The sequence below is a fragment of the Glandiceps talaboti genome, chromosome 5 (assembly GCF_964340395.1).
Source record: "Glandiceps talaboti chromosome 5, keGlaTala1.1, whole genome shotgun sequence".
In the NCBI taxonomy this organism is placed as follows: domain Eukaryota; kingdom Metazoa; phylum Hemichordata; class Enteropneusta; family Spengelidae; genus Glandiceps; species Glandiceps talaboti.
Window position 1 is genome coordinate 7,113,418 of NC_135553.1, and position 23,458 is coordinate 7,136,875.

Genomic DNA, 23,458 nt, shown 5'->3' on the forward strand with positions numbered 1-23,458 from the left:
TCTCTCTCTCTCTATGTTTGTCAATAAAGGCTTCTAGGTAACAAGTGAATATGACAGAGCGAGCGAGTGAATTATATTTATAGTAGTGAAATATTGCGTCAAAAAAATAGTTTTATATTTTAGCATATGATGTATCGTATTTTAAAATCGTAGTTGGTACCTCTAAAACTAATTTATCTATAAATCATAATGTACTAAATGTCATGGGAATGTTAATTGGACATGTTCGAAGACCAATTTCAAAATACAGCAAATATTATGTGCTAGACTGACACTTCATGTCATGTTGTAGTACAACGCCCGCTAGCGTTTGTCATCACGAATCCGATATACCAGTATATAGTTTTGCAGACCTGCGCTACCGGAAGTACTACTACTGTACTATAGGCTTTATATTGACCTTTACCATTGTTAGAAGCAAGCATCGTGTTTGGCAACCCATATTGAGATTTACCCAACACTGAGCTTATTGACAAGCTAGGCTCAAAGTTATAACGATGTCTTTCATTCAATATAGCCCCGAATGCAACTTTTCTATTCACAATTTGCCGTATGGGGTGTTTTCCACGGCAAAGAACGTAAGTAATCAAGGTGTGAGGTGAGCATGTGTACTGATTGGGTGAGAGTGGAGGTGTGTCGAGGGCACGTTTTCTGTTATACATTAATTGACACCATAGCAGACGGAATTCAGTGGTTCTCAGTAAATCGCTGAACTGACATTGTAGCTACGTAAGATAAGGCGTGTGATCAGTCATTTCGTATCGATGTGTGTAATTGAATAACGATTGCCTGCCTACACAACAACAGTGTTGTTCGCTATCGATCAAGCCAGCCATGCTGACACACAAGCCATAAATAAACCACTTCACACTGCCCACATTTCCATATATTAAAAGGTCACAAAATATTGCCACATCATTTGAAAGCAGGGATGAAAACGTCAGATTACTACGTTTACTGTTATCAGAAATCAAAATATGAAACAAAAACTACCGTACACGTGTTCAGCAAATAGCAAATACATTCTTACAGTAAGTTACACATGACTAATTGGAAACTTTGCAAATGAAGTAAAATTATCAGACAAGCAAACTGTACCACAATTTTCTGTTGTTTATTAACGTATTATAGCACTAAGAATTTATAAGGTACATATGTCATTTCTGTAAAGTGTTTACATGTAAAACTCACAGCAAAGCTGTCTTAATATTAAACTCAAGTTTTGTACTTCTGTTTTGATACACTTGTTGTTATATTCTTCCCCATTATGATATAAATACTTGAATTCTAGAACTCCAACAGTTCAATTGTCAAGATAATACTAGAGATGCTGTTTTTTTAATCCCCTTCAGTTATTGTAATTTGTACAAGTCCAGTATTTACTTATAAGCTCCTCTTCTTATTGTATTAGAGAGCTCTAAACTCTACTTGATTCAATATACAGTCAGTCAAATTGTTTCAACATAATACAAACAGCTTTGTTTGTGAAAGGATTGAGTTGACAGTAATACCAATATATGATAATTGTGGGCTTGATTTGGTGGATGGTGGGGGGTGAGGTGAAATTGGTAGGGGAAGGTGTTACAGTTGCAATTCAAATCTGCTGTAAGTTCAAAGAAATGTATGGAAAATAATGCAGATTTTACTACGATGTATGTTATCCTGTATCTGTTCTTTGACAATTTTAAAATGTAGCATAAAAATTGGTACATGTTGCATGTGTTTAGCAATTTATACATATTATAAAAGTACTACAACTCAAATGAAATATTCAAGTCAGTTTAGATGTAACTATTGAAATGCACATAAAACTGTTCTGATCACAGTATAAAATCATATACAAGTTACCCTAGGCCAGCCCTACTGTCATTTTAATAGTCAGATAAAAGAGACCATTTTCTAAATGAACATTCAAGAATAAAGACTTTAGAAGTTTTGCTTGTATGACTTCAAGAATTTAGAAACAGTTTCCAAGCAGTGTAACTGGCAAGGACTACAGCAGTGCTGTGGTTGTTATAGTTTTATTGGATTTGTTGTACATCTGTTTGTAGTCATAAGATGACCTTGTGATAACCTGTCTTATCAAAGTTCATCCCTTCACCTCTAAGGACTGTTTGTTGATGGGAATGACAACAAAATCACTCAGCTGTTGTCATGAAGTTGTCTTAGGTCCATTGGCCCTCGAAGCCAATGTAACCCCGGAGTTAACTGAGTACAACAAATGCTTATTTTAATCTTTTGCGCAATTCCATTCTTTTGTATTTGCAGGAACGTCATCGTATTGGTGTAGCCATTGGTGATCAAGTCTTGGATCTCAGTGCCATTAAAGATTTGTTCACTGGTCCAATTTTGTCAGAATGTAACCAAGTCTTTGATGAGGTTAGTTTTCCTATCTAGATATTACAGTGTTTTGGTTTGCATGAAATCTTGTGTATTTTAATTTGTATATTGTGCTGTAGTGTACCTATACTCAAAATAATAGAATTGAGATACATATATAAAAAAAAAAATAAGTGAAATTACTGGTATGTCACCATGAAGCCCCATTCAAATGCTGTGCAATTCAAGGTCACCATGATGAAAATTTGTCAGCTGTCATTTGTATCATGTTTGTCTGGAAAATTTTATATTGTGATATTTAATTTCTCTTTGATGAGTGGATCTTTCATCTTTTTCCCTATTTCAGCCTGTTTTGAATGGATTTATGGCTTTGGGCCAACCAGCATGGGCAGAGGCAAGATCTACACTGCAGAAATTGCTCTCAAAAGATGATCCAACATTGAGAGATAACAGTGAATTAAGAGCTACGTAAGTGAAATATATGGTGCCAATTGCACTGAATGATATGTGACTTTCAGGTTTTGATAATGTTTTGTATTTGTTCATTGTGTCAAAAAATGACAGAAAGAAAATCTACAAAATGGTGCAATCTGAGTGAATGTTTATGGACTCAAGGTTCATACTTAATAATGAACATTTCTACACACTTAAAATATAAAGCAAAAACATTTTGTTGACTGTATGAATATTTCTTGGACTCTAGAGTAATACACTTTCAAACCTGTCCCCGCTTTTTACAGAGAGACAAAAAGGCTGAACTTTAGTTGAAACAAGCAGGCAACCATAGTACCTCATATAGGTTAATGAAAAATGTCTTACATCATCCAGCAGGCTTTAATACCAAATGATATTTGCTAAGTGAATGCATTGGTCTAACATGTCCATTATATTTGTATTATTTTATAGAGCATTAGTTCCTCAAAGTGAGGCCATAATGCACCTTCCAGCCAAGATAGGGGACTACACTGATTTTTATTCCTCCGTACACCATGCAACGAATGTTGGTATTATGTTTAGAGGAAAAGAGAATGCTTTGATGCCAAACTGGTGAGTTTTACTGAAATTTGATAAAATCAGACAAGGAGAACATTAACAGCTCATAAAGTTTATGAAACTTGAAGTTATTTGCCTCAAGCAGTATGAGAGCCGTTTACGGTAGGATAGTAACTTTTAGAAAAACAGTTCATAGGATAGCAGCTGCTCACTTCTTTGTAGGACAGTCACCTTCAGAAAGATAGTTCAGAGTAAATCAAGACTGGTCTTTATACGAAGAAATGGGACTAAGAAAACAACTTGGTTAACATATTGCTGTGATGACATGAAATGGAATATTTTATTAATATATTAATAGACCAAATGATAAACTTTAAAGAAATATTGTATTGGTTTTGATTAATGTGTGTGTGTGTGTGTGTGTGTGTGTGTGTGTGTGTGTGTGTGCCTGCACATGCATATGAATGAATGAATGAATGATTGATACCATGTCATGAAGTCGTCAACATGATATTGTGATATTACAGGAAGCATCTTCCAGTTGGTTATCATGGCCGTGCCTCCTCAGTTGTTGTGTCAGGTACACCCGTCAGAAGACCATGTGGTCAAATGAAACCAGACGAAAGTAAGTGCTAGATACACCATTGAAATGACACCGTTTACGTGCATGTCAACATTCATTATGTTAAAGGCTGTCTAATCAGACTAATTTTGTCCGTATGTTTTGAGTCTCTCAATGTATTGTACTTCACAGGTGTGTATTAAAAGTTGATGTTCCGTTTTCTCCTATAGTGTATTTTGGTTAATTAACATCACTTTACATGCTGTACATGATGTTATGAACTTGCTAGTGAATTGCAGGATAATATTTCAGATACCAGTTAACAGCACAATACATGTAGTGTTGGGATGGGGTGGGGGACTATGTCTTTGAAAGTGAAAGACTTGTTTTAGGACATATTGTAGTGAGAAATGACAATGACAGTGTCTTGTTTGATAAATTAATTTCTACATGTACAAAGCATCAAGTGTAATTATGTTTTAACAAAGCCTCTGATTCAGTAGACTGTAAGATATGTCGTGTCACTCCACCCTCACCGACCTCCTCTCTTCAGTGAGAAGGATTGACTGATGTATGAGGGTGCCCTGCCATGGCATACATGTACCCTACAGACTACTGATTCAGCTGTGTACAGCATTGACATAGTCTCATCTAATTTGTTTCAGCACAACCTCCCACCTTTGGTCCTTGCAAACTCTTTGATATCGAACTGGAAATGGTAAGTTAGATGTTTGAAAACAGCATACCAATGTATAATTAATAGGTATAAGGAAATGGAAAATTATAGATTTTACATAATATATTAAATAAAAGGGACTTAAAATACTTATTCCTTTGTTAACTCCAGTGTGTGTGTGTGTGTGTGTGTGTGTGTGTGTGTGTGTGTGTGTGTGTGTGCTGTCACTATGTCTGTCTATAGGAGATGGGTCTTCAGAACATTTGATTATGAAATTCAACATATGAAACTCATACATTTGTGGTTCAACACACTGATAAGACAACCTGTTCAAAAGTTTTTGGGTCCCTATTATAATACTATCATTGATGCAATCCTTTGGAGAGACTCTTGTATACACACACTGTAAATCAGTAACAATTCAGTGAAATAATGCTGTAAATATTATACCTAGGATAGAATATATGTGTGAATATAAAAAGCGCAATTACATATTTGTTGTATATATTTTCTGTTGTATACATGGTAGGCATTCTTCACTGGTGGACCTGCAACAAAACTTGGTGAACCTATCTCTGTGGCTAATGCTCATCAGCATATCTTTGGAATGGTCATTATGAATGATTGGAGTGGTAAGTTGTCTTAGTTGGTATATACATGTATGTAGAGCAGAGATTTGTCATTGACTTTCTAATCTAACAATCCTAGCTATACCAATGACAAGCTCAATGCATTTCTCAATCTGTTGTTTTGGACTATACATCAAGCTGGGAAGCCATAGAAATGGATGAATCACATTGCAGTGTTTCTGGTACATTTTTTGTGCATATGCATGGACACCCTGTCAATGCATATACACTGTGAAAATCATTGCATACACATGTATTTCTATAGAAAGATCTTCAAAATATGTTTATTTATTTATCTATTTATTTTATTTATTTAATGGGAGACTAACGAGAGCAGGTTCCTAAAAAGAAAAAGACAAGAATACAAAACACACAAACATGTCAAACAAACAAACAACATTGGTATAGGATTGTTACATTAGAAAACCAACAGAAAGTGTCTGGTCTGACAATTTAAACATTATCTTTTTTATTTTGTCAAATCAGCTGTAACTTTACAAAAATCACTAGGTCATCAAAACCAGTAATTATACACACATGTCAAATGAATCTCAAGTTCTCCTAATGTTGATTATGTATTGATTGGAACCCGAGTGTGAAGTGTTGTGTCCTCTAAATTATTAACAATACAAACATTAACAGTACAAACTGTACCCTAATATTCTTATGATTGCTTGTTCACTGTCTTTTTTTCCACAGCCCGTGATATACAGAAATGGGAATATGTTCCCCTGGGTCCATTCCTTGGTAAAAGTTTTGGTACTTCTATATCTCCATGGGTAGTCACAATGGAAGCATTAGCACCATTTGCTCTCCCAAATCCAACCCAGGTGAGGAATATATGCTTTGAAATTCCTGAACTAATTTGTTGAGAAGTCTACACAATGAATGAAACTATTTGAACATGTAGTCTGGCATTTTAATGTATATGTTGTGTGAAATCTATGATATCTTTTACCCGTTGGATTGACTTGAATCATTTATATTTTCTAACAGGACCCAGAACCACTGCCTTATCTAAGACATGAAGACCCATACACATTTGACATCAATTTGTCTTTTGCTGTGAAAGGTATGTCTCTTTCAACCTGTGCACGTTTGTGAGCCAGTCCAATCATTAAACCCAACCTATGGTTAATTTGTTGCTTTTGTACAGCTTCAGGAATTTGGTAATTTTTGATTTTAAGAAATTAATGTTTATCTACCATGATCATTTCATTTGTTATAGGGGAAGGAATGGCAGAACCAACGGTTGTCTCCAACTCTAATTCTAAGGCAAGTAGGATGTCTTGTGTGAATTATTTAGTTTTCTTATCCTTGTTGGTAGAATGCCTCAAAGATACAGTGTTGCATTCTAGGATTTGACATCACCACCACCACCACCACCACCACCACCATCATCATCATTATCATCATCAACATCATGACACTAAAATCAAATTTAAGTAACATCATCATCATCATCATCATCATCATTATCATCATCGTCGTCCTCACTTTAATCCTTACCTAAAGGCTTGTAAAGTGTTACAACAATATATATATATAACAACACTCAAATGTAAAGATTCACCCATGATACGTCTACCTTAAGTAGATCATACTTTGTTCATTGCACAAGATACAGTACATCACATTTCACAGAGAGAAATTTATGATTGGAAATATTTAAAGAAATGTCACAAAATGTAACTAATAAATTTACAACACCACAAATAACAGATAGAAGAACAAAAACAGTTATTATGATATTGGGAATATAAAGAAATGATACTAAATTCAAATTTAAGTATTATTTATTATTATTAATCTTTATTTATTAATCTCGATAACTCCATAGGTTTTTAAACCTCTTTTCGTGGAGGTCGAGATACATCAAAATACAAAATAACAACACAATTAAATACACGGCAATACAGTGCACTACAAATATTCAATACCAAACAAACACAGTAACAGTATATACATACATTGTATGCAGCTGTTGTGATAATTCTGATTGACATTTACTAAAGCATATCCACATCTTCCATGTTCTTATTTTGGAAACAGAATCATTGAGCTGGAAACAATCCAGAATATTGTGTTTTAAGTTTATCAACTTGAAATTATGTTTCGTTCTCTTACAGTACTTGTACTGGACAATGAAGCAGCAGTTAGCACATCACACTGTCAATGGATGTAATATTAATCCTGGTGATTTGATGGCATCTGGTACAATCAGTGGTTCAGTAAGTTTTATATCAGTGTTCCAAACACAACCAGAAATGATGTAGTAAGACGATCTAATTCTCAAAAAATGTAGGGGAAAATAACTCAGCAAACAAAAGGTTACTTTATGTCTTTACTGCCACACAATTTGACATAAGTATCAATTTTCTCACAGTATGGTATCCTACAAATAACCAACAATTTCACCAAACGAAATGTTACTTTATAAGAAGGTTTTCTGACTTGAACAAAATTTGACATAACTATCAAATTTCTCAAGCATGGCCCCTTACAATCAACAATTTCACACCAAGCAATTTCAGATTATATGTACTCTGTCACCTGACATAACATGTGACAAGATTTACCATCCATACTATACAATGTATAATCTGTGCTTATTCCAACTGTTCTTTCACTGATTCTTTGTAGACTGAGGATTCTTATGGCAGTATGTTAGAATTGTGTTGGAAGGGAACTAAAGTCATTGATCTTGGAAATGGAGAGACTCGTAAATTCCTTAAAGATGGTGATGAAGCCATTTTGTCAGGTAAGATGATGTTACTCAGGTAAAATGTGTCTCGGGGACCAATTCTCCTTAAAAAAAAGTTTTAAAATATTTTCAATATTTACCATGTGAAAGTTTGCTCCTTGTCCTTTTGAAATGATAAAAGGATTCACTGTTGTAAAGTGACAATCTTTTATTTTTCATAGAGTTAATGCAGTAATTTGGAGGCCATATTGAATTCTCAAATGACTTAACTTTGACAGCTTTGATATCTTTGATATTTGACCTCTGTTTCAATATTTGTGTGGTGACCTCCTGATTTGTTTTAAAACTGAGAATGATCTGAGAATGATCTGAATCTGAATCTGATGGTCCGACAAAAATATAGTTTTTTTATTAGACGGCATACTGGGAGTCATGTTTTATTAACATCTGTATCATGTTGTTGTTATTAATGCAGGATACTGTCAGGGAGATGGTTATCGTGTTGGTTTTGGTGATTGCACTGGAAAGGTTTTACCAGCACGTCCACTCTAAATTGTCCATACTACAGTAAGGTAACAGATATTGTGTTGCACGATGCAATGTAGGTGGCAGCTGAGATATCCAGGATGACCTAGTATTCTTTATAAGCCACACAAAAATCTAGCTTTATTTAGTACTCTGGCCATTCTGCTGTTTGAGTAGTTTCTACTTATGTGGTATTTCCATTTGATGTGATCTAATATATGAAGTTTTAGTTTTCTGTATTGTTTATATTTTATTCATCATCATAGTCTGGTCTAAGACCGACTGACCTTGAAAAGGGTGTAATTTTATTTTATTTCTCCTAATTTAGCTATATTGACACACCACCTTACCTACATATTTTAAATGGGCTGTATTTTACATTCCAAAGGCTGAGATTTATAACTATATCCAGAGTTGAAAAATATGATTCAGAATTGTAAATCTTAACAGATTTCATTATGTACTGACATTAGACACAAATCTCTGGCTTGCAAGAATGTATTCAAGTAATCCTGTAATAAGTGAGGTGACTCAATGTGACTGGTTCTTGACTTTGCTCGGGATCCATAGACTTCCACCTAGCATTTCATCAGCATTATTTGCCATAAGAAAAGAATGGCTACCTGTAGAAGAGATATTTTACCTGCCATGGTATGCAATGGATTTGCTTTATTTAGGGGATAACAATAAAGATATATCTACACTGATACCGTTCTTTTTTCTTTTATTGATCACAAGCATTCACCAGAAAACACAGCAGTCTTTGTTCTTATTGCTTCATATTAAAGTTAACTAAATATTTCATTGTGGTTTTTGAATGATTAGCTTTCCTGTGAAGTAATCAGTTTTATCCTTTTCCTACCATGGTGGTTGTTGACAATAAACTACAATGTGCGAAAAACAGGTTTAACTTCAACCAAGAGGTAACACAAAGGGGGCTACTACAACTTATTTTGATGCGCACGTGTGTGTGTGTGTGTGTGTTATGAGAAAGCGTTAAAAGCAAATGGCATGTTAATTCAAGTTCATCATTACTATGGTGAGTATGGTGAGACTTGTTGATACTTGAGCGGCTACAGTAGGAGAAACAGCAACACTGTCTGTAACAGCATATTTTGTAACTCTAGCTATTGATGAATGATATTGGATGTTAAGGAATATTCACATACTGTGCCAAGTTGATATAGTTATTGTTAGCTGTATGACCACACTACACACGAGTATAAACTCGTTGAAGGTTTGGCACTATGTTCCTAAAATGTTAAGATGTACAGAGTCTTCTAGGACTTGGTAAATGAGAATGAACGAGTCATTTTACATGGAGGTACTAAAATATGAAGAGGTTGTGAATTGTCTCGTTAAAATGTTGTTTAGAGTTTGTGTAAAGACTTTTCCAATATTATATTTATATGCATGTCATACCGAGGTGAAAATTTCTTTGAGAGGAGACCATGTGAGGTTAAACATGGTCTGCTGGGAAAGACACTGAAGATATCCTCTCTTGACAACACTGGATAGGTATATATTATCATAATCCTTTCAGCCTTATACCATGGTCACATTCTTGTTTGCCTTCGACACTTAAGGTGAAGATATATACTAGGTAAGATCACAGTTGTGTGTGGTAAGATGTAGAATGGCATAACCTTTGGTTGGCGATACCATATCCTTCAAGGGGGTATTTTTTGTGGGGGATGGGGGTGTTGGAAATATCCCATGCTTAATGTATTGACATAGTACAATATTATAGTAAAATGTATTTATATACTCTAGGATGGATCTGGACAGGCGATATTCGGATGGACATAAAATGTAGGTTGGGTCTGGAATTCCGGAAGGAGATATTTGGGTGTAGGCGTTCTCTAGGTCTGATTTGGGACAGGAGATATTCGAGTGAAGGAATACTGTCGGTTGGATCTAGAAGTGAGACATTCGGGTGGAGGTATACTCTGGGTTCGATCTGGACAGGAGATATTCAGGTGAAGGGTGAATTTTTCTGTTCTATGTGGGACCACAGTGGAAATAAATCTGAAACATCCCAGCACAATGGTGTATATATTGTATATTTTCGGTATACTGAATTTTTGTGCTGAAATAAATCAAATCAAATCTGGACAGGAGACATTCAGGTGAAAGCATGCTGTCGGTTGCATCGGGACTTGCGGCATTCTCATAAATGATATCCTTACATCACAATAGTTGTGTGTAGGATGAACATTCCTTCCGCTCAAGCTACGACCCTTTCTTTTAATTAATCCGTTAACATGGGAGGAGGAAACACCCATTGGTGTAAAGACAATGATGTACTGATTACTAATACATGGAATACTCGAAATTGTAATGTCATATTAGCCATACTGATTGTAATTGGACTATCATAGCTTTTCCGACATGACATGACGTGAGGTATTTATATAAATTCAATCCGTTTGTCAACATTAAATTTGCTGCATTCTTTCATTTATAGATCTCTATATTAATTACTGAATAACCCGGAACTTCGTTAAGAGAACACTAAACTGCTTTATTTCAATTAGATTCGATTTGATTAGATTGAAAGTAAAGTATTATTTGGTATTAAATCGATAATTCAGTTCTCCGACATGGTATCTCTTAGACTAGTTCTCGTTTGTGAAAACAGCAATGGACAGCAATTGATCATAAAATTAATTTCTCTTCCTACATACTGATATTCAAAGTCTGGTAACGTGTTCCTCAGTATTGAAAACAATATCAAAATATTCGACGTTTGATATTTGTAGAGGTATTATACGATTATCAATAAATTGGTGTGTGATTGAATTTGAAATGTGACAGTATACCATAGGTGTACAGGTTGTTCAGAGCAGTTTGATATTGTGTATCCAACATACCGTTGACTGCAAGACAAGTATAAGTATGCACACAGTGAAAAAGTCCTTGAAATTTCGAATATACCGCCACCAATGATTATAACGCCTGGTAAAATTTATTTTTAGTACGCTCACGACGTCAGAAAGTTTTATGACGAAAATGTAGCAGGTGTTTATATGTTTGGTTACCTATGAAAAAAAACTTCGCTGAAAGGGTAGTTTATGTTTCCAAAAAGAAAAAAATATATATCAACGTATTTGATTCGGTGTATGATCGTCAGCCCAAGAATACTGGTTACTAGACATCGTCCTTTCAGAAGGAGTTTTAACGCATCGTATTGAAATATGCATCGGATACAACTGATTCCAACCACAGCCAACACACACACACACACACGCACTCCCCGTGATGTCTTTATACACACCTGGAGCGTTTGATATTAAGACAGACAATATATTTGTAATTGAATTCCACGGTTATTCCTCGGCTGAGTTCACACCGATGGAGTTCATTTATCGGATGTGTATATAACTCATCATGGGTGTTCCCGACTCCTTTTAAAACGTCTGGTCGGTGTTCTATAATACTGACTGACTACGTACTGTTTTTAATAATATGTTCGGCGTCTCTTTAAGAAAGTGTTTTTTTTTTTTTAAATTCTCAAACAGGCAAGTTGGCCTTTGCTAGGAAGTAACGCAAACATCAACACTGTGGGCTTACTGACGTAGATGAAACAGCATGCTAATCGCAGGTACAGAACTCGTTACAGTTGTCATAAAATGCCAGACTGTCATTGAAATGGGTCCAAGGAACTAGATAAACACCATCACAACATAATGCAGTAGCTATCTGACAGCTGTAACGATGTAAATGAAGGCTTCAACTACTATACTATACCATACAACTTACTGATAAAACTTAAAACCCATTTTCAGACTAACGGATTAACAACTTTAGAAGTTTTTTTAGTCAGGGACCAGTAAATAAAGTTGTTTTAATATACATTTCTTTACTTCGGGGAAAAAATTAAGGAAGGGTTTGAAGTGAATTTATAATTTGTACTATTTCAAATTACATACATGTTTTGAAATAGAATGTAAATATTGATTTTAAAACATAGCAGAAAGAGATTACCAAGTTTCGTTGTTTATACCATGATGGGTATTGCACATTATCTCTAAAAATGATTGTATAGATCATAGAGGTAGAAGATATACGCTACAAAGATGATGATTGTTTGCCCTTTAAAACTTTAAATCATTTTATAACTTTGTGAAAGATCTAAGACTAAAATTATAAAATGATTTAAAGTTTTAAAGGGCAAACACTTACGGGAGGTAAATATATTTGTCTGACGTTCAACCCAGCACCGACTATTGTGGAACAGATCTTGAAGGAAACAATATAATTTAATTCCTGAAATCTCTTAAAAAGCACACTACATTGTGTCTCGGTGCGCTGTACAATGCTAAACATGTAGACACATGGCTGGAATGAAAACAATTACATAAATATACGTGGCTAAAACTGATGATGAAAATTAGGAGGCAAAAATAAGAATAAACTTTACACAAAACTACACTCTGTAGTATTGCTTAAAAAGACAAGTTTTAAGATCGCGTTTAAAAGAATTGACAAGAAACTACATCAGTTGTACAAACCGAGCGAATGCTAAGAGAAGCTTACTCCACAAAATTGGAGCCATGACTGAAAAGGCTCAGAAACCATAATTTTTTGTAGCACTATTTGTATCTCGTCTCGTTAAAATCAATCTTATCGGATGAACGAAGTGTACTCTGTGGAACATAAATATCAATCATTGAACGAATCTTTGCCGGGCAGGTACGCAATGAAGTTCGAATAAAACAAGTGTAAAGTGTTCTTGTTCCGAGTAAATTCTTTTGTCGGTAAAGTTGATAGAAAAATGATTTGCTCTATTATCAAATCATGATCTCTGATGCAGGTATCTCCAAAATAAACCACTTCTTCCTTCCGATAACATTATCACGTGACAAATTGTAAGAAAACATCACTTATTAATCGACAGAAATTCTACTAATACGTGACCTCTAGTAGCTATCGGATAAAACACCTGATAGTATGTTTGTTATGTTCGACACGACTCGGAGGATTTGACAACAATCACCAGTTTTTGATGCCTTACACAATATCAATGGCCATGCACGGGTAATTTAGAGACCCTAACATAAATTCAGATGAGTATATCCTTTAAAAGAGTACATATTAGTATAGTTTCCTAAAACACGGCGGATGTCGTTTCTTGAGAAATACAGAAGCGAATTTCAAGATGGAAGTATATATTCATTCAGCCTACCTGCGGTCGGATGAATCCATTAGATTTGGCGAGTTTACATTTTGGTGTCTTATGGTGAATTCATGTTACAACATAGACACAGCAGATGCGAGTACTTTCATCATGCCCTAGGCGTTTGACACATAATGTCACTGCGGATGCGGAGAGCAGTTTCTTAAATAACAATGGGATGTATGAGCAATGCTTAACTTGGTAGAGCTGTTAGTACTAGTAGATAGTTGTCGTTTCTAATATTGTTGCTATTACTGTAGCTATATTGAAACGGGCTTTTCATATTTTTTTTCTGAAACGTGATTCACCCTCATTTGACTTATCCACCTCACTATCTAGCTTACATCCATCCATCCATTCATACATACGTACGTACGTACATAGTTTTTATACATACAGACATACAGACAGACATACATACATACATACATACATACATACACATACATACATATTGCATACGTGACGGAACGAACCTCCACCTCCTAAGATTGTTTAGTGTTTTAGTTACCATAGTAATTACTGTTCACTATAGTTTAGATCCAAAGCGTGGACAGCTACCTTAAGGAACCGCCAGTTTCTTCGGCCGGGGAGGGGGGGGGGGCGGTGGATTGGTAATGGGGCCATCCTCTTCTTAAAATTGGCATGGGGGGGGGGGAGGGTTATCCTGTTTTGAACGTTTGGGATGGGGGGGGGTTAGTGTGTTTTGGATTTTGATGGAAGAAAAAAATCCACGAATTTACGGTGGCTTGACCTTGTCTGCACTGTGGAATTTTTTCTTGTCCCTATTTCTTAGCTATATTCTTTAAAATTACTTCACCTGAAGTGTCGCTCAAACATAACTATACAAATACATATACATGTATTCCACACTAGTTACAGAACATGCCATGTAAAAACTCTGGTATTTCATAATCAATGGTCAATATGCTTCACATACATTGAACTTTGCGGCAAAAGTTGAAATTTCCGTAATGGTAATATTCATAGATAGTTTATAAATTAAAAGAATTTAAATTATTCTACTCTTCGGTATTAAGGGAGTAATACAGATTGTATGCTTTCTATTTCGGACACTACATGTTATCGACACTACAAATCACCTCATCAGACTCCAGTTTCTATTATACATAGCAGGTGTGAGCAACTGAAGTTCTCTAACCATACCAGTGACTTTACTATACTAGTATCTGCAACAGCAATGTCACTACAATGGCGAAAAAATGGCAACAAAAAATATCATTCAAATGTACGTAAACAATCAACAAGCAAAACATATAAACTCATCGGACTACGCAAAGTTTTTGAAAAACTTCCCAAGCACACTGAAGATGTTTTGCGAAGCAAATTTGCCATTTTATTAGTTGAAACATCATTTAGCATTTTATATGTTTTCCGTCGCTACTTTCTTAGTAATCAGTGGCCACGTCGCGTCGCGTCGGTGGACTCGGGAGAAACTTCAGTCCTTGAACTCCAGTAAAATTGATCACGCAACCCCGATAACATCGTCACTTACCGGCCATAAAAAACACCATATAACAAATTGATAACAGTACTCTTTTGTAAAAGGCTTCCAAAACTTATTCTGTTGTCGGTATCCTGCTCTCCCACGATAGTGTGCACTTGTTTGGTTTCGCTAGGGGTCTAGTAGTCCTGCTTGCATACGGCATAAGGGAGCGATTACGACATACATGTTTCTTGTGATATGCAGTGTCTCAGCAGGAATACTTTTATTGATGCCAACGAAGTGTGAGACTACATTCATTTCATGTATTTAATCAAATTCCAGTGATGAATTACAGCAAACTACGGTTGGTGAACACTTTTAGATATTTAAAAGAAGAACGCAATATACAAGGTAGGTGCGATGCTATTGCTTACAATTTGCAGATGTTTTCGATAGTTTTTGTTAAAGCCTTTTTTGGTAAAGTTTTCAGCGTGGTTTCCCACTATTATTTGTGGAGAAATAGCTATATAAGCAAAACGTGACTATTCAGAAGTATATTGTATAATGCTAAGATAGACAAAGACACACATGTTAACATGCACAAACATTTTACAATTTAATGCAGGGGCATGTCTTGTTATAGGAGTATAATAATGTATATCGATACATTCCTGTTATTTCGTGAGATATTTATATGAAATGCCATACTTCTATCTCATAATGAGAATGATAACAGCATTAAAAATAAAAAATAGCTTCATTTTGTGATAAAAATAGTCACACCTCAGTATCAAAACCCGATTTACAGTATGGTAATTGCAGAACACCAAAGGGAAACCCTCGCAACGCAATATAACATACAACTGTCAAAAAATCGACACCAAAATAAAAATGGAAAGCAATTATTCAGAGTGTTTTGACATCAATTTCCTGTAGTCTGCGAACACGTGGTCTTTTTGCAAGGATATTTATGAGAGGCATAGCAACAGACGTGGCAAATACGGCACAATGGCACCACATGTCGTGAAATGTTTTTCCATAGGTGCAATAAGGGTCAAATATAGGGTAAGACTTATATAGTATGATAGAAAAACTTTCAGAACAACCTTGCAGGCGCCAATCACAGTTTGATATGTTCTCATACAGTTTTCTCATCAGCAAAACTGTTCGTATGTGTTTCATGTAGAAAACACGTCGTCATCTAGTTACCTGAATATTGTGAAAAAAACTGTATGGCCGACTTTGATTGAACTTCGTGTCAATCCCATTTTCTATACAAGAATCTTGCAATTTATTGTCACTGAGGACAAGGATGTCATATGAAAGAAGAACGTCAATTTTACGTAGGGCACAAGATTGAAAATGAGGTTCAAGACACGTTACAAAACATTATTATGACTGATATAAAACACTTATATACGTTGAATCGTTAAAAAACCTATATGAATGGTTTGCTCAAGGGACAGGAAAACCATTGATTTGAAAGTAAAAGGATGACATCGGAATTCAAAACGTCAACATTTAAAAACGGAGTCAGTTTGAAATAGTATAGTTAACTGCTTTTTGTGGTTCTTTATGTTGACACGTTTCAAATTCATATCTGAGTATAAGCTTATGGATATATGGATAAATACAGCTTTGTGTATAATGACTGGAGTTATGCAACCGTTAAGAGACAAAACATGTAAATAAATGGGCAAAAATGAATTTTATAGAGCTATACTTGCTTTGGTATAATAATTATAATAAAGAAGCTTGTAATGTTTTGGTGTAATCAGGTAGATAGGGATGGGTCTAATCTAGCACAGTAGAAAAGGTTACAGTGAGAAACTACGAATGAGTCAGTCCATGTAAAGAGATTTATTGGTAGATCACAACTTTGTTTAGTCAAGGTACTATTGGTGGCATTGAATCTCAAGATTTCTCTCTGCGTCTAGTGCATTGAGATCCTGAGATTAAATGCTACATTCAACCTAAGCCACCCACACAGTCATTAACATAATTATTGTTAATAAAGAACAGAATTTTGCCAGATGATAGGTTGGTGTTTATTGGGGCAGTTACATAAAATATTAATGTTCACATATGGTATATTTGTCAGAGCAGGATGTTATTCATGCATTGTTTTTAATCATTCTAACAGTTGGGAGTTTTATACTCATTTGCGTGATAAAATTTTGGTTCATGATTTGTCATTGAGCTAGACGTGGTAATGAGCGAGAGGATGCGATAGCACCGGGGGAGTTTCGAGACTAAATGCAATCACAACAATGTAAACCAGTTAAGTAGACAGATACAAGTCAACTGAAGCAAGAGAAACCTTGCTATACTCTGCTACATTATTTTGCCTGGCTTGAAAAATAACCTATTGACATTACTAGATCGTCGCATCTTGTCTATCAGGACAACATTTTCATTAAAATTGTTACAGATTATCACCTGGCACAAATCCAGAAATCGACTTGTTACATTTCAAATTACTGACATGCCTGCAAAATATAAGTTGATACAATGTATATGATTCGTCGGTGATCCGAAAAGATAATGGTAGCTCACGAAAAGAAGTATATATAGCAACGTTGGTAAGATTTCTGTGGTTAGGGATCGATCTCACACAACCAACACAATACAGCTGGGGCCAGATAATGCAAGGAGACACAGTTAGCAAGACGTCTGTTGAGCCAGGCGGGAAAATGTATAAAAAATTAATAGAAATATCTTTTTCGAGCCAGAATTATTTGTTTCTACTCGACTCGCCGTTACCGACTTGCATGAAGGCGTAACCATAGCTTTGCAAAATAGTCTAAATCCTTATCGCTGCTCTTTGAAGACAGTTGATTGGACGAAAGTCTAAGATGAAATCATAAATCTACATCTGCACATACAAAAGATGTCCAGTGACATTTGAAAATCAGTATTTAGAAATAATAACTAAAGATGTTATGGACATATATAGCTGTATTACTGTATAAAATGTAATTGTCATGAACGATGGGAATGGCACGTACTCGTTATTGAAAAATAACTACCTTTGATATATATTTATATAACATAATGTAAACACATCTATGTCGTGTTATAATGTTTTGTAATGGGTAAACACATAAATGTTATCATATCCGTCCCAGTATCACCCAACCGTAGTATAACTGAGGTAGAGACTGATGTATTGTCAATTTTCGTTTTGTTATTAAAATCTATATTAACCATAATCTTTGTATAGAAATCGGCTTGGGCTTTGATGTGTAAAGCTTCTTCTGACTGAACTGATGTATGAAAGGAAGTTAGGTGGATACGTTTTACTTTTGTCAACTGAAGTGTAGTGAGATAAGGGAAAATGCATGTTACTTCAAGTCATGGTCAATTACACATAGAATAATTCACAAAGGGCATCACCTTATAGTGAAGGCAGGAATAGTAATGAACAAGCGTGGTGTGAAAATCTAGGAAACAACATTTTGTAACACTGAAGGTCAAATGTTTGATAAGAATGCGCAGGTTCAGGGCTAGTAATGTTTTTCATCAAACTTGCCATTCATCTGCGCATCTATTACCGACAGTAAGCTTGTGAGTTTTATCTTAAACTTCAAACTATTTCTGCCTTTGATATACTGTTGGAACATATTGTTTCGCAATTATTCAAGCTTGAAAAACCATGCCAATAGAACACATGTATTTGATCAATCACCTATCTGTGGTACAGGGTGCTTACTTAAAATATTGAAAGGCAGTGTTTGGGCCATACTCAACATTGTCAACAGTGCTGTGAAAAGCATCAGCCAACAAACCCTTTGCTAGGTTAGCTGTATCGTTAGTATTTAGTTAGTAGTTTATTCTGTATGTAGATTAACTTCCCCTTCCTACGATGTGTATAAACATTCAATAATTATTTGATAAAACACCATCTCTTGTAGCTTTACAGGGTCATGGGAATTAAACAGCAACATAACAAGTCTTTGCCGACTATCATGCTAATGTATATATTTCGGACAAATGTGGCCGTCATTCAGTCTTGAACGTGATATACATTTAAATTCACATGTATGTGTCATATGGTATATATCACCTCTTTTTAAGAATTTGAAGAAATTAGCCATACTCAAATACTATAAAGAGTGTGATGTAATATAGGCTTGATTTTGACATTTGGCCATGCAATATAGCAGTACCAGCTGAATTGTTATATCTTACAATATAAAGATAGTCACTTGACTTAAGACTATCGTAAAAATACAACAATTATGGTTTCCATTCAGTGAAAAGTGATAGGACCATCAGCATAATATATGCAGATATGTTCACATTCTGCACGACCTTCAACAAGATTTAAATCTAATAGCCACATTTAAAGACTTCAATATGCCAATAACTACTTGCCTTCGATGATGGACACTGGTGTACTTTCATGATATCAGATGAAGATCGTATCTGGTTAGTGGAACCCTATCCCCTTTCACAATGTTGTTTCACATTGAATTGACTTTACATGTACTCAGGTAAGAAGCTATGATAAAATTGTTTAATGAAATGAAAAATCCAAAAATAGATACCCAAATACCAGATCCTTATCCATATGGCCACTTTAAATGATCTGACATTATAGTAAGTTTCCTGTTTTAGCTGAAATGTTTTGAAATCTATTAATATAACTTTATATATCAATGAGGTATGATTGACGGATTGTGCCTCGGGCCATCTTCTTGTTGGCATATCTGTTAGTATTTCTGAAGTGTATTAAATGCTAAGATCGTGAGTTTTTTTCGAAATTTACGAAGGGAATTGTTATGCCACACAAATAAACGGCTGTGTTATATTAGTTTATCAGTCGTGCTAGACCATGGTTTCATAAAACGCTACACGTTTATGAAACAAAATCTTTAGTGTTTAATAGGAGACGCATTATGTCGGAATTTACCGCCGTTCACTGAATTATGTGATTAATCCAGTTTCGATTCATTCATATGATTGCAATGTGTCTTGCGCATAAAGGTACCTAGTTGTTAGGTTTCGATTGAAAAGTTACACGTACTACATGATCAAGGAGTTCATCTTCTGAAATTTTTCGTCGTCCTTTGTCTTCAAAACGCCTATCAAATTTCCTAGCACGTTGGCTGTTAACAAGAGTATTGTTGAGATTGCAGTAGGTGTTGCGTCACTTCCAGTGGCATTTTCAATATATCTTTAGCTTGAGGTACTTTCAATGGTTTAATAGTGGTAGCGAAATACGTGTTCATCAGTTGTATGGAAAGTATCAGGATAAATAGAGAGGTGTCATTGTGATTAGGAACATACACACACAGCAGACGTAAACTTAATATTTCCATAAGGACAAAGGACGGCAATTGATTGTTTCTTACCTTTGTCTTTACAGCTTGTATATCGAGATGCATTGACATTAAAAACTATATCGACAAACCTCATAGGACATGTGCGCTTCATTTTTCATCAATATATGTATCAAACTACACGAATTTTGAAGACTGTCTAATTACGAAAAAACATTAATTTTGCAAAAGACATAATTATTTATCCAAATGATTTATTGATATTCATAAAGATGTTTATCAAAATTAAACCTGATTATGTCTTGCTATTCCTATGAGAGATGCGTGTATTACGCTTCAAGAAGATTGATGTTGTACAGACAAAGAGACAAATAGTCAAACAGACAGACATTCAAACAGAGAGGTAGGCAGGCAAACTCACAGACACGCATACACGCACACACATACGTGTTGCACACATACATACATACATACATACATACATACATACATACATACATACATACATACATACATACATACAAAGGTGATATGGGAAAGAAGCCTTTGGTTTCCATTTTGTGTAGTATAATACGAAGTATATGGTGTGGACACCTTCCGCATAGTAACTGCGTAGTCTGTTCATTGACTGAACTGCCATTGTGTCTTACACATTCAACAATCTATCCACCGATTACTGTAAACAATGTACTATTTGTCAACATAATCGTAAAAGATACTATGCTAACATTTTTTATAGTAATGTGAACGAGTTAAAACAATAACATTAATATACTAATTTCAGCTACATATTTTAAGCATATAAAAGTAAGTGAAGACAAATAAAATGTTGGCTCACATGAAACTACATTTTAAAACCGGAACCGGATATAAGTCTGCCATTATCAGTTGAAAACAAGGTTGGCTTCTCAAGTTCGTCTTTCATATTCATTTAGATACGCTGTGGGCAAAGTCTGTCAGTTTCAGATCAATTAACCTGCCCACTTTCGAATTCTTCACTAGGTTCCCAATACTTAACGATCTCTAGCAGCCATTGAAACAAATGAACCTGAGGCTTCACATTGTTCCACACACATATTACTTTCAGTAATGAGCACAGTATTTGTCATCACGAACATCGTTAGAAATCTTGCATAGTTCATGAGCGTTTCATCAACGAATGTGTCTGATTGAAAAGCGTGATTTTTATAAACTTCCGGTGTTTTTTCCGGTGTAAGGACAAGCAATCCATACAAGTTGTATCCGGTTAAATTCTGGATTGTCAAACTGTGCAGATGTTGGCGACATCCAATTCTAGTTGTCATTCATTATAAGTATTTAAAAAAGTACGTTTCCATGGTGATGTCTGAACGTCGGCAAAGCAAAAATACTTGTTTGAAAAAGTGTGTGCCCACACGTTCTGCGTTTATGATATTGCATCAGTAAACTCAAATGACGACATGAAGTGTTTAAATGTCAACGTATCAAAGATTATTTTCAATTCTGACTAGATTGAATTTTAACTGAAAAAAACCCGCACCAATTGGACCAAAAATCAATTACGCGCGTACGTATCCTGTCATATCATATCTTTGATAGTTCACACAAACTTGTCTCATTAAAACTTATCACCTCTTCTATTCAAGCCTCTTGGAGTTAATTATGGTAAACGTATGGTGTGATAGTGATACAAAAGAAACCCTCGATAACATGGTATGACAGACTTGTGTAACAACAGTCTACAGAATTAGAACAAATCTCCCAATATCAGTCAAAAAGTGCATGCGTTGCTTCCAAAGCACCATTCGTTAAAACAACATTATATGTTTCTTAAAAATAGTGAACATGGTGAATTATTAGGACTCGAATGTGAAATTACCGAACGAATTAGACTCACAACTTGACAAGATTCGTCTGATTTCATTTTGATGACGCAAACCCCCAGAGAAATGTTATGTATGGCTTCACAATTTTGTATGATCTTGAAAAGACTGATAACGCTATAATTGGCTATTTCGTACTGTTAGTTTTCTGTCAGTGAATCGCAAAATAAAACTAGTATTATGGATTAAATCGTCAACTAAGCTACATGTACAGTTTGTACTATATTGTACATTGTGATAATATGCTTACAGCATATTGATCAGTTGGTATTGTAGACGAGAAAAAAATACTCACTTCAAAAATAGTTTTTGAACGCAAAATAGATCGCTGCGAGCAGGGTTCGAACCTGCGCGGGGAAACCCCATTGGATTTCGAGTCCAACGCCTTAACCACTCGGCCATCACAGCATGTCGTCTTCACTATCATTTCGTGGCAGGATCTAGTTAAAGACAGTGTTTTTGTAAAGACAGTCAAACATACGATGGCAAACATTTCAATAAACTAAACCACCTTCAACTGAGATGTCTTAACAGTAATGTTTTGAATATAGCACACAGTTGTCTGCTTGGTCTTTACACAATTTATCACAACAAAATCATTGCTCGTAAAACCAGGATATTTCAGTACAGTGTTTGCAGAAAATAAGACAAGATATGTAATGAATGATGATATCGCAAGTTGCAGAGTAAATTCAATCTATGATACTGCGACCAGTCCTTTTGTGTGAGCTACATGCAACGCATAAGTGACGTTAAAGGGCCACAAACGTTTATACTTTTTCGGGAGTAACTTTTCCTGTATATTTAAAAGGTACTCGCAGCAACCTATTTACTAAAACATACTTCCCCACCACGTGCAATAGCGGCTGAACTCAAACCTTGTTTTAAGATATTACTTATAAACGAGGTAATTTATAATACGTATAAATATATTTGATTGCAAAATATATATATATACCCATGCTCTGTTGAATCTAAAGAGTAGGTATTTGCAAACTTGTATAACTTGTGATTCTAGCGTCTGGTTGTGCAAAAGACTTTGTGACATAAATGTTTTGTTCGCAAACCTAAGAGCCCTTTGTTGGTTTTAAAGAATTTGTGACATAAAGGTTTTGTTCGCTTACCCCTTTGTTGGTTTTAAAGACTATGTGACAAAGGTTTTGTTCGCAACCCTAAGAGAGCCCTTTTGTTGGTTTTAAAGACAATATTCGCAAAACATTTGTACACGCTTTTGTTGATTGTAAATTCTTTGCTAA

General features: G+C 35.2%; 1 protein-coding gene and 1 non-coding gene across 2 annotated transcripts; one reads left to right on the forward strand and one right to left on the reverse strand.

Annotated features, from left to right (window-relative positions):
* Positions 1–400: 400 nt before the first annotated feature.
* On the forward strand, positions 401–9,126 carry LOC144435222 (fumarylacetoacetase-like). The gene is made up of 13 exons (XM_078123805.1): positions 401–578; positions 2,269–2,379; positions 2,687–2,808; positions 3,247–3,387; positions 3,861–3,958; positions 4,561–4,613; positions 5,101–5,203; positions 5,900–6,030; positions 6,197–6,272; positions 6,429–6,475; positions 7,330–7,431; positions 7,844–7,961; positions 8,380–9,126. Exons 1-13 carry the CDS (start codon positions 498–500, stop codon positions 8,454–8,456), a joined length of 1,260 nt encoding a protein of 419 aa, XP_077979931.1. The 5' UTR covers positions 401–497; the 3' UTR covers positions 8,457–9,126.
* Positions 9,127–22,528: 13,402 nt separating this feature from the next.
* Trnas-cga (transfer RNA serine (anticodon CGA)) lies at positions 22,529–22,610 on the reverse strand. Its single transcript has one exon. It is a non-coding gene; the product is annotated as a tRNA-Ser (tRNA).
* Positions 22,611–23,458: the final 848 nt, after the last annotated feature.

Coding starts and splice junctions, on each gene's coding strand:
- LOC144435222 (XM_078123805.1), top strand. CDS start 498: ATGTCTTTCATTCAATATAGCCCCGAATGCAACTTTTCTATTCACAAT. Junction 7,432..7,843: donor CTGGTACAATCAGTGGTTCA/GTAAGTTTTATA, acceptor GATTCTTTGTAG/ACTGAGGATTCTTATGGCAG. Junction 7,962..8,379: donor TGATGAAGCCATTTTGTCAG/GTAAGATGATGT, acceptor TTATTAATGCAG/GATACTGTCAGGGAGATGGT.